The sequence below is a fragment of the Bactrocera oleae genome, chromosome 4 (assembly GCF_042242935.1).
Source record: "Bactrocera oleae isolate idBacOlea1 chromosome 4, idBacOlea1, whole genome shotgun sequence".
Taxonomy (NCBI): Eukaryota; Metazoa; Arthropoda; class Insecta; order Diptera; family Tephritidae; genus Bactrocera; species Bactrocera oleae.
In genome coordinates this window covers 12,534,358-12,550,157 of record NC_091538.1, presented here as the reverse complement: position 1 = coordinate 12,550,157, position 15,800 = coordinate 12,534,358, and the positions used below count along the sequence as shown (strand labels likewise).

The 15,800-nt window shown below is 33.7% G+C and overlaps 3 protein-coding genes and 1 long non-coding RNA gene across 7 annotated transcripts in view; 3 read left to right on the top strand and 1 right to left on the bottom strand.

The window, feature by feature from the left end:
* The window catches only part of arr (low-density lipoprotein receptor-related protein 6), a 102,424-nt gene extending 100,382 nt beyond the window's left edge, over positions 1-2,042 (top strand). For both annotated transcript variants that reach the window (XM_014230240.3, XM_036375181.2), the window contains exon 7: positions 55-2,042. In XM_014230240.3, coding sequence (XP_014085715.2) covers positions 55-861 — 807 coding nt within the window. In that variant the 3' untranslated portion in view covers positions 862-2,042. The remainder of the gene's footprint in view (positions 1-54) is intronic.
* Positions 2,043-2,203: 161 nt separating this feature from the next.
* Positions 2,204-4,254, top strand: LOC138856899 (uncharacterized). The gene is made up of 2 exons (XR_011395866.1): positions 2,204-2,764; positions 2,842-4,254. It is a non-coding gene; the product is annotated as an uncharacterized lncRNA (long non-coding RNA).
* A 1,353-nt stretch (positions 4,255-5,607) lies between these two features.
* On the top strand, positions 5,608-13,614 carry LOC106614478 (Lithium-inducible SLC6 transporter). 3 transcript variants are annotated; one of them, XM_014230248.3, is made up of 10 exons: positions 5,613-6,325; positions 8,115-8,358; positions 8,444-8,559; positions 9,611-9,765; positions 11,441-11,544; positions 11,632-11,821; positions 11,880-12,156; positions 12,222-12,398; positions 13,167-13,264; positions 13,340-13,614. In XM_014230248.3, the coding sequence occupies exons 1-10, from the start codon at positions 5,968-5,970 to the stop codon at positions 13,487-13,489; spliced, it is 1,869 nt and encodes a 622-aa protein (XP_014085723.2). In that variant the 5' UTR covers positions 5,613-5,967; the 3' UTR covers positions 13,490-13,614. The 3 variants fall into 3 exon arrangements, with proteins under 3 accessions (XP_014085724.2, XP_069963887.1, XP_014085723.2); XM_014230249.3 differs by lacking the exons at positions 11,880-12,156; positions 12,222-12,398 and having other exon boundaries at positions 5,608-6,325; positions 13,340-13,479; XM_070107786.1 differs by lacking the exons at positions 12,222-12,398; positions 13,167-13,264; positions 13,340-13,614 and having other exon boundaries at positions 5,608-6,325; positions 11,920-12,116.
* LOC106614479 (transmembrane protein 39A) lies at positions 13,555-15,607 on the bottom strand. Its single transcript, XM_014230251.3, has 4 exons — positions 15,208-15,607; positions 14,897-15,141; positions 14,225-14,831; positions 13,555-14,137 (listed from the first exon to the last, which is right to left on the bottom strand). Exons 1-4 carry the CDS (start codon positions 15,460-15,462, stop codon positions 13,886-13,888), a joined length of 1,359 nt encoding a protein of 452 aa, XP_014085726.2. The 5' UTR covers positions 15,463-15,607; the 3' UTR covers positions 13,555-13,885.
* Positions 15,608-15,800: the final 193 nt, after the last annotated feature.

Sequence of the window (15,800 nt, the reverse complement as noted above, 5' to 3'; positions counted from 1 at the left end):
ACCCACATTTGCATTAAATATGGTTTTTCTATAATTTAAATTCATCATTTACAGGTTTGCATTTCGGCTACACTAGTATGTGACGGTTGGGAGAATTGTGCCGATGGCGCTGATGAATCTGCCGAAATGTGCTTGCAACCGAATACACGCGCCATGGCGCCTGCATCTGATAAGAAAGCCTTTATGATACTGATCTTTGCCACCATCGTCATTATATTCTCCATAGTCTATTTGCTACAGGTTTGTCGCACTAGAATCGGCAAAAGTCGCAATGAACCCAAAGATGATCAGGCATCTGATCCACTCTCACCCTCTACACTCTCGAAATCACAACGCGTTTCGAAAATCGCCTCGGTTGCCGACGCAATGCGCATGTCCACATTAAATTCACGCAACAGCATCAACTCGTATGATCGCAATCACATCACAGGCGCCTCCAGTTCAACAACAAATGGCAGCAGCATGGGCGCTTATCCGATTAATCCGCCACCCTCACCAGCGACACGCTCACGTCGCCCTTATCGTCATTATCGCATTATAAATCAACCACCACCGCCAACACCCTGCTCCACAGACATCTGCGACGAGTCCGATTCGAATTACACCAGCAAATCGAATAGCAACAATAGCAATGGTGCCACGAAAATTTCCTCATCGTCGGCGGTAATTTGCATGCAATATCAGTATGATAGTGAGCCATATCCACCACCGCCGACGCCGCGCTCGCACTATCACAGCGATGTGCGAATAGTGCCGGAGTCATCGTGTCCGCCATCACCGTCGTCGCGTTCGTCAACATATTTCTCACCGTTGCCGCCGCCACCATCGCCAGTGCAATCGCCCAGCCGTGGTTTCACGTAACATTTTGAGATTTACTTGTAAAAAATAGTATTAAGGTTAAGTGCGCATGTGGTGTGCATAAGTGTCAGTGTGTGTGTGTCAGTTTTTTTTGTTTATTAAAATCGCGTTTAAACCTATGTATAACGGTTTAAAGCAGATATTTGTGTATTGTTGTGTGTTTGCGCATAGTTTTCCATATTAATATGCGTTAGTTTGTTTTAAAATGTAACTTAGTTTAATGCCAATTGCAATGACGTAACGTTCATATCATGAAAAAAATGCTTCCGTTTACTTATACCGTTACTTTTAACGTTTATTCATTAGTCCTAAGCGTAGATAACTTTAAATTAGTATGTTTGTGTGCATATAAATACGATACCAAGCTAGATATACTGTATAATTATATATATTGCTCTATATTATATACTTGCAACTATCTACCAGCTATGTATTGACCCTTGACCTGCGTCGAAATACCAAACTTTTTAATTTTCCTTACAATATTCTTTATCGGCTCTTAGTTCAAAAACAAAAAAGTAAATTCGAGTAGTAATTTTGGGAGTGTTACAGTAACGGCAGTTTTTTTTTATAAAGTTTATTACTACAATTCAGCATTTTTTGTTTTTTGAATTTGAGATTATCATTCAGCAGATTTTTGTTTTTAATTAATGTCATCATTCAGCATTTTTTTCTTTTGAACTTTATGTTAACATTCAGAATTTTGTTTTTTGAGTTTGAGGCTATTCAGCATTTGTTATTTTTTGATATGAAGTTATCATTCAGCATTTTTTGTTTTTTAATTGAAGTTATCATTCAGCAGTTTTTTTTAATAAAAGTTATCATCAAGCTTTATTTTTTGAATTTGATGTTATTAAGCATTTTTTGTTTTTTGTTTTTCTTTTGAATTTGAGGTTATCATTCAGCGGTTTTTTTTTCGAATTTGTGGTTTTCACAAATAGTTGAAACCCACGCATTCATTATATACTCGGTATTATTTTTGCTCCATACACTACTTAAATTTCCGTAAGATCTCAAAATTGCTTACTACTCCATATTTGTATTTCAATAGTATTTAAAAAAAAAACTTATTTTTAATAAAATATTAGTGATTTCAAAAAAAGTTATTATTTATTAAAATAAAAAATTAAACTATTGCAATCGACAACATTTATTAAAATTAATTTTCTTAATAAATTTAATTTTTTCTTATTTGAAGCAAAAATTTGAAATGCAAATAAAGAAAAATATGTAATTTTTTTTTCAAAAATTAATGATTTCTAAACAACAAATTTTAAATATTGCAAATTGAAATAAATTATTTTTTATTAAATAAAATTTTTTTTATTAAATAAATTTTTTTTTTATTAAAACAAAAAATTTTAATACAAATTAATAAAAAAGTTTTGTTTAAATTAACAAATATTGGTTTGCATAAACAAAAAATAATAATAATAAATAAATTAAATAAAAACTTAAACAATTGCAAGCAACATGTCTTCGAAAATATTTAATTTAAATACGTAAAAAATGTGCCAAATTTTTCCTAATAGTGTGTATTGAAAATGTTTATTAACAAAAATACTAAAGTGAATTAAGACTTTCGAAAATTAATGTTAAACATACTTCAAAATACAATTTTTTGTAAAAAGTAAAATGTCAATATTCATTTAAATAATTATGTGTTGCGCAGCCTCAGCGCTTATTGCTGTATTGAGGTCATTGAAGCAAGTATTAAAAGTATTTTGGAAAATGTTTTTCGAGTGAAGTTCGGAATTACGAGTATTTACATATATATATGTATGTATGTATCTCTGTTAACAGCAATAATGCACAAGTATTGTACTAACGTGTGCAGTAACAATAATATGGAGCCACCAAAATTTCCATATCAGCGGCTTTGTTATTGTTGTTGTTTTAAGTGTTAGTTGAGTTCTCACTGGTTTCCAAAATCATATCATCACTTACAAAAAAATATAAAAAATATATACACATATAAAAAAGGTTGAGTTATCACTGGTTTCCAAAATCATATCATCACTTACAAAAAAAAAAATATATATAAACAAAGGTTGCGTTCTCACTTACAAAAAATATATACCATTTAAAAATTTTTAAAATTATTCAGCTCGTGAAAGCTTCTCCATTTAACATTTTTAAATTTTCCCATTTCAAATGTTATTCAAAAAAAAAAATATAAGCTTTGCTATAATGACATTGAGGTTTAAAAATTATAAAAAAAAACGTTTAATAGACAATTGTCAAATCGGCATGTATGTAAATAAATAGATAAATATATATGTATAGTATGTATGTACATATATGAAGTGATTCGATAAGTATTAAAAGGAGCAATTTGTTAATACTATCGTAACGCTCAACCTAACCACAAAATTATTGTTAAGTCAATATTTTTTTTTATATATTTTTATCATACAGAACATATTTTAAGAAGCGTCGCTAGTAAAAGTATGAAATCGCTTGCTTTTCGTAATCCTAAATATAATTTTTTCAAAACGAGTAAATAAAAATGCCGCAAAAGTTTAAGTAAATAGTGAAAATTTATATATTGTGTGTTTATGGTCATTAAAAATAGCGCTAAAGTTGTAAAAAATGCAAAAAATAAAAATAAATAATTGTAAAGCGTTTGAATGTATAATTGTGTGTGAGTTGAAGCCGTGTTAACGCGAGTTAGATAAGTATAATCGAAATAGATAACAAAATAAAAAGATAAACAAAGCAAAACATGTTTGTTAAATGTACACCATTGTAAATGTAAAGGTATGAGCTTTTTTTTTTTAGCATATGTTAGCTTTTAATACATATAACTCTCAACACAATCGTTTCACGTATTCTGCTAAGCTAAAATGTTTATTCAAATATCACTTGTTTAGCCACAACAAAAATATTATTTATTTTTACAACTTCCAATTTCCATTTAACTAAATTTCTTTACCATTGCCTAATTGTTTATTTCACCGTTATAATGCATAATATACATAGTTTATATTTGTAAAATCTCCAATGCCACATTACAAATTGTAAGTAAGAACTTCCTAGCATTTAAATAATTTGTTATTAATGCCAAAAAGTGCCTCAATAATTTGTTCTACACCCGTTTCATCCAATTGTTACATTTACACGCATTTGTATATAAATACTTAAGTGTATACACCTTTCAAATGTTAAATTTTAACTTAGATTTTTTATATAGTTATAATGAAATATTAAATTGAAATAAAAAGTATACTTATATATATATATATATATTTTCAATATAAGCGTAGTTGTTTAATAAGTGTAGTTAATTTTCATAAAATTAAGAGTGAAATTACTAATTGTATAAATATATTACTATGTTTACAAAAAATTATATACAAATGCAGTTTCAAACATTAAAACACTGATGACTTTAAACCATTTTTGATGCTTATTAAACAAGTTGCAGGTAAGTAGTTTTGAAAAAACTTTCTGTAAGTAAAATTGGGGTATTGGGGTATTCTATTTAAGAAAAACAAGAAAAATTGTTAACTGCGATTGCACAGAAGCTATAATACCCTACAAACATAAACATTTCATAACATAAAAAAGTATAAAAAAATATCTTTATATTGATTCTGATCATTCAGTTTGTATGGCAACTATATGCTATAGTAGACCGATATCGACGGTTTCATCAAATGAGCAGCTGCTTGTGGAGAAAAGAACGTGCGCCAAATTTCTGATGAATATCCCAAAAATTTTACTTTGTTCTTACAATGTATACTTTTTGCATAGAAGACTTCTGCTAGTAATCGCTCTTTTCGATTTGCAGTTTAATTTACTGCAGACAATTAAGGAAATATACGATTAGTATTCATAACTTGAATTTCCACTTTTAAAAGTTATTTGCTTCCACTTGCTTCGAGTAGCATAATTTCTCAACGTGCAGATTTAAAGCTACGAAAGCAATCAAATACTAAGTATTCCGTTACAATTGCATCGGGTAGGAGCTTTTACGCTAGCTGCTATGTGGGAGAACGCCAATGATTTATATAATACCCAGTAAGAAAATTTGTTGTAAAGTGATTACGTTTTCAAATATAGCGCGTTTTACGTAAGCGATTCTTGACAGAAATTAACAAAAAAAAAGAATGAAAAATTGCTGAAAAATAAAAATAAAGTCAAGTTCTTGTATGGAAAATTTTTTAATTTAACAAGATATCTACACGAATACTGACCAAAGCAACACTACGATCTCCAAATAAATTTTTGAAATCGAACTACTATAGCATATATATAGCTGTCATACAAACTGAACGTTCAAAATCAAGTTTCTGTAAGGAAACCTTTTTATTAGTGAAGACTATTCTAGCTTTGATGAAAGCGAGTTTAACTTTTTTTCTTCTTTGTATATAGCTGGTCACCAGCGATCTTAATATAATATCTTTCGAAATCGAAGTTCTTTTCTTCGAACACAACTGCGCGCTTCAATTCAACGCATATTTTCCTAGTGTGTGGCTTTTACTTTGCAACGCGCATTGTAAAGTGTGAACCGAAATGCACAGACATTGCTACGCGTACTATTTGCTCAAGATAAATCCGCGCGCATGAAATTGTTGATCCACTTAAACGCCTATTTGTTGTCAGTTTAACCGCCTGCCTGGCTGCCGAAGAGCCAACTACGATAAGAATTGAATAATCACGCTAAGATTTACACAAATTGTACAGAAGCTGTGCGAGATATCGGAGATATAATTAGTTTGAAGCGGCGCGAGTGCTCGCAAATGCGAAATAGGCATTTGAGACAGGACAGGAGTAGAACTGTTGGCGGCAGTGCGCAGAGACGAAAGACGAACAATTAATAAAAATACAAATTTATATAATTAGCGACTAAACTTAGTGAGTGTGGTTGTTGTGTGGAAATGTGATAATAATATGTTTTATAAATTTATTTGCGGTTAAGGCTACGTACGACATTCTGGCATTTAAAAGTGAACAGCAACGTTGACAGCTGACTCAGTGTAAAAGTAGACGGTGAAGTGCCGTGTATATTTTAACTGTTTTTTTTATAGTTTATAAATTAATAAAATAAAAAAAAAACTTACTCAGTAATCTTATTGAAAAATTTTCCCAACAATTTAATTGAAAATGTCCGCCGAGGAGGAGCTTCTTAAACTAAAACCTCATAATTTAGAAAATGGCGCTGGCGCGTCAGCAGGCGCTAAAAAAGTAACGGCAGATGAGCTTACAGCTGGTGACAAGCCCAAGGAGCAATGGGGCAATGAAATTGAATTTCTTTTCTCCTGCATTTCATTATCTGTGGGTTTGGGCAATATTTGGCGTTTCCCTTATATCGCTTTTCAAAATGGCGGTGGCGCTTTTGTCATACCATATTTAATTGTTTTGCTCATAATTGGACGGCCAGTGTATTATTTGGAGATTATATTGGGACAATTCTCGGGTCGAGGCTGTATTAAGGCTTTCAATATGGCGCCAATTATGAAGGGTGAGTGCGAAGAAGAGCAATAATTTATCAGAAATATAATATAAAATATAATAAAATAAAAAAAAGACAAGAAAATACGTTAAATTCGGTTGCACCTAAGTTATAATACCCTTAACACATAAAAATCGTTTCAGTTCGTCAACTTATAGGGTCTCCGTTGTGTCCTTCTGGTTGTTACAAACCTCGCGGCAAACTAAAGATAACCTGCTCATAAAAACAGCTAAATTCAACAAATAAACGTAATCTGTTTATAATAAGTTTATAGTAATGTAAAAAGAGATATTAAAACTATTTCGTTTTTGCCATTGCAGCTGATATAAAGATAACTAACATTCACAAAAATATCTTAAGGGAACTCAAAATGCGGCGTCTAGACACTGATATAGGCAAGCAAACTATGGGTTAAATCACTGGTTATTTATCTAAGCGCGCTACCAAAAATTTCTGTTAAAGTTTCTATGAGTTTCTTAAGGCCGTATTGACAAGTCTAACCGAAAATCTTGTGTACGTGTCGTTGTTGCACGTTATTTATATTTAGTTGCCACGGTAATACTTTTAATATATTAGAGTTTTGTTAGTCGTGACTTGCTTGTTAATTTTTCACTCTGTCAAATTTATATTAAAAAAATATTGTGTGACCTAACCTAACATTCTACAAGTTTTTTTAACGAAACTGTAATTCTATTTTCTTTAAAGACCCTTGTCTTGCAAACAGAAGCAGAATATAGTTATAACCTCTTAAGCCACTTGCAAAGCAGAATAAACGAGTTTTTTCGTGATTTTTTTTTTTTAAAGCGAATTTTAATAAAATAAATAAATAATAATAATTTATACAGAATTTAAAATACTTTAATAATCGGTAATTTATTTTTAAAAATTTTCGCCTTTCTTAATTTAATAGCCGATCTCAAGACGGACCCACGAAAAAAAGTTTTGGTCGGTGAGGAAGACTTTTCTTCTAACAATTATTATTAATACAAAAAACAAAAAAAATAAATATTATTACAGTAGATGAACTTGTCAAAATTTTGGTTTTCGACATAATCCCAAAAAAGTAATTTTTTGTGAAAAAATTTACAACTCAAAGTGTCCTAAAAAATCGAAATTATTCCAGTTCTTCAATCATTACCTGAGAAATATATCTAAGAATGTCGTTTCGGTTAAATTTGGCTCGCTGACTCTGAAAAAAGAGTTTCGAAAAAAACGCGAATCTTTCCATTCATATTTTGCGCTTTCTAGTATACCCAAAATCGTGACCTAGAAAACAAAGTAGTGAATATTGACTTTGAAGCTACCTTCCACCTAGGTTTTATATCACAAGAACCCAGCTAAAAAATGTTTGAAAATTTTTTGGTAACACAGTAATTGATTTAATGATAATCATGATTTAGAAAGATATTTGTAAGATTATAGAAAGTATTCAAAGCAGTATAAAATATTAAATATAAATATTATTTACACTTTTACTTTATGCTTGGAAGAATTTTGAAAAGCGGAAAAATGTATATTTCTAACTTGCCACAATCTAAAGCTAATAATTTCGATATTTGTAGATGTTTTAAATTAACACGATTTTATTTTAAATGGAATAACTAATGAAAATGGTTTACCTTACAATGTAGTTTACCGCTATTCGAGTCTGCTTTCAATATACCTACCGAAAATAGCGAAAATGCTGTTTGGTACATAATATATCCATACCAATAACGCAGCTCAGATCGAATAAACTACTTTTTCTTCTTCATCTTCTAAATAACAGTAATTATATATGTGATACTTTTCATTTAAGGTGTCGCCGCTGGTCAAGTTCTTGCAACCGGCGCCTCGATCACTTACTACTCCAGCATAATGGCATTGACTTTACGCTTTTTAATTGCCTCCTTCTCCAAAGTGCTGCCTTGGAGTTACTGTCGCGAGGAGTGGGGCGACAGCTGTCTTAATGAAACCACATCAGTGGCGTTTAACGGTACTCAGTTGAACGTTTTATCGCATGAGCGACAAACAAAAATGTCGCCAGCTGAATTGTATTTTCAGTAAGTCAATAAAAAAAGCATATTCAGATATTTTTTAAATTTTTTAATAAAATTCAAATTTGTTAAACTCTTTCAAAAATTTCAGAAAGGAAATTTTGCACGAACAAGATGACATTTTCAATGGACTGGGCATGCCCAATTGGGAGCTGGTGGGCTGCTTAGCGGTGGCATGGTTTATTATTGGTGGTGTCTTGATAAGAGGTAAGTAATTGAAATATACCTTAAACTATCTGTCTTTTGTCAAGTTGTTCTGGGTTTTTGACTCAGTATCAGTCTGCTCGGGCTCTGCCTTCTTAGTCTTTTATGGTCGTATGTACTTTTATATTATATATTGGTAGTTTCATAAACAGCAGTTAGGTTAGGTTTGTTGGCTGATCCAGGGATCGCACTTGGCCTGCTATATGCACTACTTTGTAAAGCCATAAAAAGTAGTTCTATAGTATACGGTCTTATAAGTCGGCAAAACACCTTGCGGGCAATACAAATTTGCTTAAACGTTTAATTTCTATTCCCACCGGCTCGGTGGAACATCTGAAAGTGTAAGCTACCAAGTGTTTAAGCCTTGTTCGACGGAAACAATCTAAAAGAAAATGTTGAAATGTTTCCAATTCGTCTTTATCCATACAGCTTCTGCAGTTGGTTTCCCGTAAGATTTTTACAGCGTGTATGCCGATAGGGCAATGTTAGAACTCCCTAACTAGGAATAGGCAAGCATTACTGAGGACAAAAAACTTGCGTCAAAAAGATGTTGCGACAGCGCTGTTCAAGTTCCTACGAAGCCCAGCTGTTCCGTGGTAAAACATACGAGGAGAGTGGAGCATCGACCCTTTCCCATTCTACTAATAGCGTGGCTAGGGTGCATTTCTAGCCTTGAACGCACGGTTAATTGGCTCAAGGTTAGTATATACCTCTATCCATATCTATCGCCGTCTTACTATCAGAGTGCATAGTCACTATAAACAGTACTAAAGTTCCAAAATGTATCACTTACAATTCGTTCCTAAGCTGAGCGAACTATTCCGACCGAATCTTACTACCCGTTCCTACGACAGTTAGAGCTCCGTAACCGGAACTGAATTTTTATTCGGCCAAGAACTGTTTGATCCTCTAAAATAACTCACACGATTTTCTAAAATAACATATATACATGGCACTTTTTAACGACTAAGCAACATATATAACTTAAAGCTACCTCGGTATATTGTACAAAATATATATTACTCGCTCTATTTGTATCTTTCTTGTATTAAAGGCGTGAAAAGTTCCGGTAAAGCTGCCTACTTTCTTGGTGTTTTCCCATACGTGGTCTTGCTGGTACTGCTGCTACGTGCTGTTACACTACCCGGTGCCATGGACGGCATCATTTATTTTTTCAAGCCACAATGGTCGGAGCTATTAAATCCACTGGTAATTACTAGTCGTTATTTACATTTATTAGGTTATTTTCATATAGTTGCGTATACGCCATGTACACTCCGATTTTTGAATGAACAAGAAAAAACATTGACTGCGGCTGCACCGAAGCCATTATACTCTTCATAGGTACATGTTTTATAGCAGTTTGTATGGCAGCTATATGCTATAGTGGTGAAATTTGAACAATTTGTTCAAAGATTATAGCGTGGAATCGAAAAATAATCCATGCCAAATTTATTAAAGATATCTCGCCAAATGAAAAAGTTTTCCATGCAAGCACTTGATTCCGATCGTTCAGTTTGTATGACAGCTATATGCTATAGTAGTCCGTTATAGACGATTCCCATAAATGAGCAACTTCTTGTGAAGAAAAGAATATGTGCGAAATTTCAAATCGATAACTCAAAAATTGTGGCATTAGTTCGCCATATACCTATATATACTTTATATTAACTCCGAAGTTCCCTTATGGGTATAACAAATTTCGTGACAAACTTAATATACCCTGTTCAGGTTTTAAAAATTTGAGGTAGTTGTCTGCTTGATGTTTCCACTTAACAAGTCTACAATCTCAATCATGTGCGTTATTTTACTGGTTTCGGGTTTTAAGATTGCCCTCTCTCAACGCAATTTCGACCTAACCTACTTTCAAATAATGCCGCATCTCAAAACATCAGCATTACATTGACATTGTTGGTGTTTAGTAATATCACTAGAGCAATAAGGCAAAACGTTGATTAAGAGATCTTCGTGCGGTGGCTTGGTCGCAATTGAGACATATACAAAAGTAAAATTTCACTATCCTATCGCCATAGTGATTTATCGCATGCAATCTGAGCATATTATAGATTCTGCGAGAGAAAAGCTTTTATTCTGCTCTAAGAAAATATCATTCGATTTAGGCTTAAAAAAACCATTTGCGAATTTTATTGCCCTTTTTCATTTACGACCATAGTCCGCAAGAAACAAAAAAAAAAAATACGGTTACTGATATTGTCGCACTGCTCTTCACATACCACCAAAGAAAAAGTCATTGAGTAATCAGACTCCTTTTCTTCCCTGATATGCGCTACTTGTTAATAGGGTGGAGCGAAAAAAATTTTTTTTTACTTTTTTTGCTTAGCCTGGGGTAAAATCTGTAGATTATAACAAACAAAAATTTTGGACAAAAAAAATTTGTTTTTCACATCTAGAGGCGGCGCAGTCAGTTTTAAAGTAAATTTCGAGTAAACATTTTTTTGGACAAGAAAAAATTATTTTTTATTTAAACTCCTTACATTTATATAAAAATTACCGAATGTGACGGTTTTTGACTCAAAATTGATTTTAACGCTTAAGCATGTTGTCGTTTAAGACTGTTTTTTAAAACTCCAATAATGGCCGCAAAAAAAATTTTTAAGTGGATAACTTTTAATTGCCCAGAAAGAGGACTCTCCAAAGCTTCTAGAACACTTATTGAAAAAATTTTACGAATTTTTTTTGTCCAAATTTTTTTTTTTTTTTAATGTACAGATTTTACCCCCAGGCTAAGCAAAAAAAAAAAAATTTTTTCGCGCCACCCTACTTGATAATCTCCAGTAAATCAGTTTTAGGTCTAAGTGCTGTCTAAAGCTTATTGCTTCCTCATTATCTGAGACTAACAGTTTTAATTGTTTTAATTCTTCAGGTCTGGTATGCCGCTGTCACACAAGTCTTCTTCTCATTGGCCATCTGCTTCGGCACGTTGATCACGTATGCCTCGTACAACAACTTCTCACGCAACGTCTACAAGTAAGTCTAATAAAGTCTATACACTAATAGCACTAATCTCTAACTTGTCGCTAATATTAACACACACACACATATGCGCACGCGCAGAGATATAGTGATCATCACCACAATGGATTCTTGCTCCTCCATCATCGCAGGCTGCATCACATTCGGCATACTCGGCAATTTGGCCTTCAAAACCGGCGCAGCCGATGTGGCTAGCGTTGTGAAGGGTGGCGCTGGCTTGGCTTTCATCTCCTACCCCGATGCCATAGCCAAGTTGGAATTCATGCCACAGGTACGTATCGATGTGCTCTAGCGCCCAAATGGCGCCCTAAAACAAAACTACCTAAAAGGCATTCGCGGTACTTTTCTTTCTCATGCTATTCGTATTAGGTATCGGCAGCACGGTCGGCATGGGCTCCTGCATTGTACGTGTGATACGTGATCGTTGGGTGTGTGCGCCGAACTGGGCGCTAGCGCTGAGCTTAGCTGTGCTGGGTTTCGCCGTAAGCATTGTATATATGACACCTGGTGGACAGTTTGTATTGAATCTGGTGGATTTTTATGGTGTATCATTTACGGCGCTAATTTTAGCGATTGGCGAATTATTGGCCGTTGGTTGGGTGTATGGTAAATAAGCGGCGGTTTTCGAACTTAATTTCAAATTATTTGCTTTTGTTTTGTTGATTTTGCAGGCGTGAAGCGTTTCTGCGCCGATATTGAATTTATGATTGGCTTGAAAACCGGCGTTTACTGGCGCGTCTGCTGGGGTGTCATAACACCGGGTCTAATGCTGGCTGTGCTCATTTATACGCTCATCGATTTGAAGCCGTTGACATACAAAAATGTCGACTATCCGCGCATAGCGCACAGTGAGTGTAAAATATGAAAAATAGTAATTAATTAGCATAACGGGCTGAGTCGATTAAGCCATGTCCGTCTGTCTCTCTTTTCACGCGAATTAGTGCCTCAGTTTTTGAGATATCAATCTGAAATTTTGCACACATTCTTTTTTTTTGCAAGACGCTGCTCTTTTGTAGGAACCGCCGTCATCGGTTCAATTTAGCATATAGCTGTCATATAAATTGATCGGTCAAAATCAAATCTTTGTATGGAAAACTTTTATATTTGATAAGGTATCTTCACAAGATTTGGCGTATGTGATTCTCAAAGGTAACGCTGCAATCTCCGAGCAAATTGTTAAGATCGAACTGATATAGCTTACAGCTGTCATACAAAGTGATTGCTCAAAATCTAATCTTTGTATGGAAAACTTTTTTATTTGACTAGATATCTTCACGAAATTTGACATATGTGCTTGCCTACAATGTCCGAAAAAATTATTTAGATCGAATTACTATAGCTTATAGCTGTCATATAAACTGATCAATCAAAATCAAGTTCTTGTATGAAAACTTTTTTATTTGACACGATATCTGCACAAAATTCGGCATAGATTATTGTCTAAAACAGCGCAACAATATCTGAACAAATTGTGCCGAACGAGCTACTATAGCATATAGCTACTATTGCCACCGATGAATGCTAGATTTAATTGTACATATAGTTGCTATAAGAAATATAGCTTCAATGCAGCCGAAGTTAACGTTTTTTCTTGTTTTTGTATATTTTCATTGCAGTTTTCGGCTGGTGTTTGTCCGCCATTGGTCTTTTGCAAATACCGTGTTGGGCTTTATACAGCATTTACAAGCAGTCAAAAACCGTTGGTTTGCTTAATGTGAGTTACAAATAACACTAATGCTTGTATATATATGAAAATATTTTGTTGTTGTAATTTTTTATATTATTTCAGAAATTAACGGCTGCCGCTGCACCTGCAAATGTTTGGGGTCCACTGGAGAAGAGTACGCATGAAGAGTATGTAAATCAACGCCGCAAATTGGAGTTGGAAGCGAAACAGAGAACAATTTTACAAACCGCTTATGATAATTTATTTGGTTAGATTAACTTTTATGTGCGCATGATATTTCTTTAGCGAAAATTGTATTTGTTTATTAATAGCTACAATTTACACAATTGTTGTATTCTTTTATTTAAAATAAATTTTTAACAAAAGTCTTGCATAAATGGCTTAAATTTAAATTTCAGGTTAGAATGTATGTATGCATGAATATGTGAAAGTAGTTCACAATTCGCCTTACAGCAAATAAATATGTAGGTATTAAGAAAGCAGTTGTTCATGTATGTACGTAAGCGCATTTTCTTAAACAAAAAAACTTACAGTACTTTAAAAATGATATTATAAAAAAATGTTAATGAGCTCACAGTCAATATTTATATTTATAACTTTTATAATTTGTGCATAAATGCAATTCTGCTACGTGCTGTCGTTCTGCGCTTAATTGCTATGCAACGCATTCGATTTTGTTTGCTCCGCGATCGCTGTTTCCGACGTGTATATGCGTTTCGTCACCAAATAATCACGCATTATTTTAAAAAATGTGAATTGATTTGTAAGCGTTGCAAAACTAATCGACAACATAAAGTGCCACTCGACAGCATAATATAACACTAATATGCCGGCCAAGACTACGGCGGCCTGCAGACCGGTCAGTATCATGTATATAATGGCTGGATTGCGGAACAGTTTCTAAAAACAGGAATACAAATATATTAATAAACAAAAATAAATAAATAGCAATAATTGGTGTTTATAAATAGCAAACTCTTTACTCACATAAAATCTAGAATGACTAGAATTTCCCGGTAATGCAACCGTCACTGGACCAGTAGCACAAAATAGCTCGCCGTTGCATTTTACAACACTATCCTGAGTCCATACCGTGTTTGGTTTCCAAACAGTGGTCGTGCCACTGGATGATGTGCTACTCCCACTACTACTGCCATTACTGCAACTTGTGTTACTACTATTGCCACCAATTGCCCGCAACTCCATACGCGACCAATAACCTAAATGCAGTGATGCACGATGTAAGATATCGCTATATTTTGCAGGGAAACCAAAAGCAAACGCCATAGTAAGGCAACTTATCCAGATGTACAAGGCATTTTGATATGTCCACAGCACATTATAATACATGGAGATAGCAAATAGGCATGGCACAACACCTGCGTAGTAGGCATTTAATAAAGATGTAAACACAATTTGTTTGAAGCGTATATTGAAATCATTTTTTAGCACAACGATTTCTTCGCGTATGATGTCAGGGCTGCTGGAACAGCAATGCATAGGCATGCCGTTAAAGTAGGCGCCTTCAACTTCATATGAACTGCGCAGAAAAGACTCAATTTGGAAGCCAAAAATGAGTATGTAGATGACAAGACTACGTGTATGAGATAGTATTGCAAAATTAATTAACAATAACAAATGCTAAATTTAATAACTTACGGATAGACTAGCAAAAATACAGGCATAAACGATTGTTTTACATAGATTTTATACACACAAAATCCAAGCAGTGCTAAAAGACAGCTGCTAAAACTGTACTTAACTATCTTTTTATAGATACGCCGGTGTTCACTACTCAAGTTCTGCAACAATTCTTGTCCGCGTATGAGCAGGCAGAATACAAAACGTCTAGACATTAGCAGCACTATGAACACTACCAGATAGGGTTCTATGAGGTATACGTTCTGTAATGGTAAGAAAATTATATTATTATATAGTTCCGAATACTTGCAACGTTATTGTGTACTCACTACTGTTCGCGTCGTATTAGACTCCGGCACCCACCACATTGTGCGATAAAGGTTTATAAATTGCATGGCCGCTGCAAACGTGATAAATAGAAACATTATAAGTTCATTGATGAGCTCCGAACTGCCAGGGAAATCTGGGAACGGTATATGCTTCGGCATGGGTGCTCCATCAGTATTGTTGTATACAATAGCGCTGTTATTCTTATCTCTTGTAAGGTGGCCGGTATTACCATCATTTTGCACTTCCACACCCATTCTTCATTCGATAATTTTTTATTTAAGACAATTTTTAAGTGGTTTGTTGAATTTTTATTTTATTTACTGCAGATTGAAATAACAGATGTTGTCAACGCGTACTTACAACAAACTTTTAGGTAAATAAACAAAGGCGAATTCAGAGTTCGCTGTTAAAATAAAAGGTTGTCAGTTTGTTTTGACAGCGCCATCTGTGAGCGTAAGTTACTGCCAAACAGCTAGCGAAGCAATCAACGTCTATATACAAAATTTAAATAACAATTATTTTCAATCCGTTTCCTTTATATTATATACCATACTTTCGAGAAACGCATTATTAAATTAATTTTCAACACATT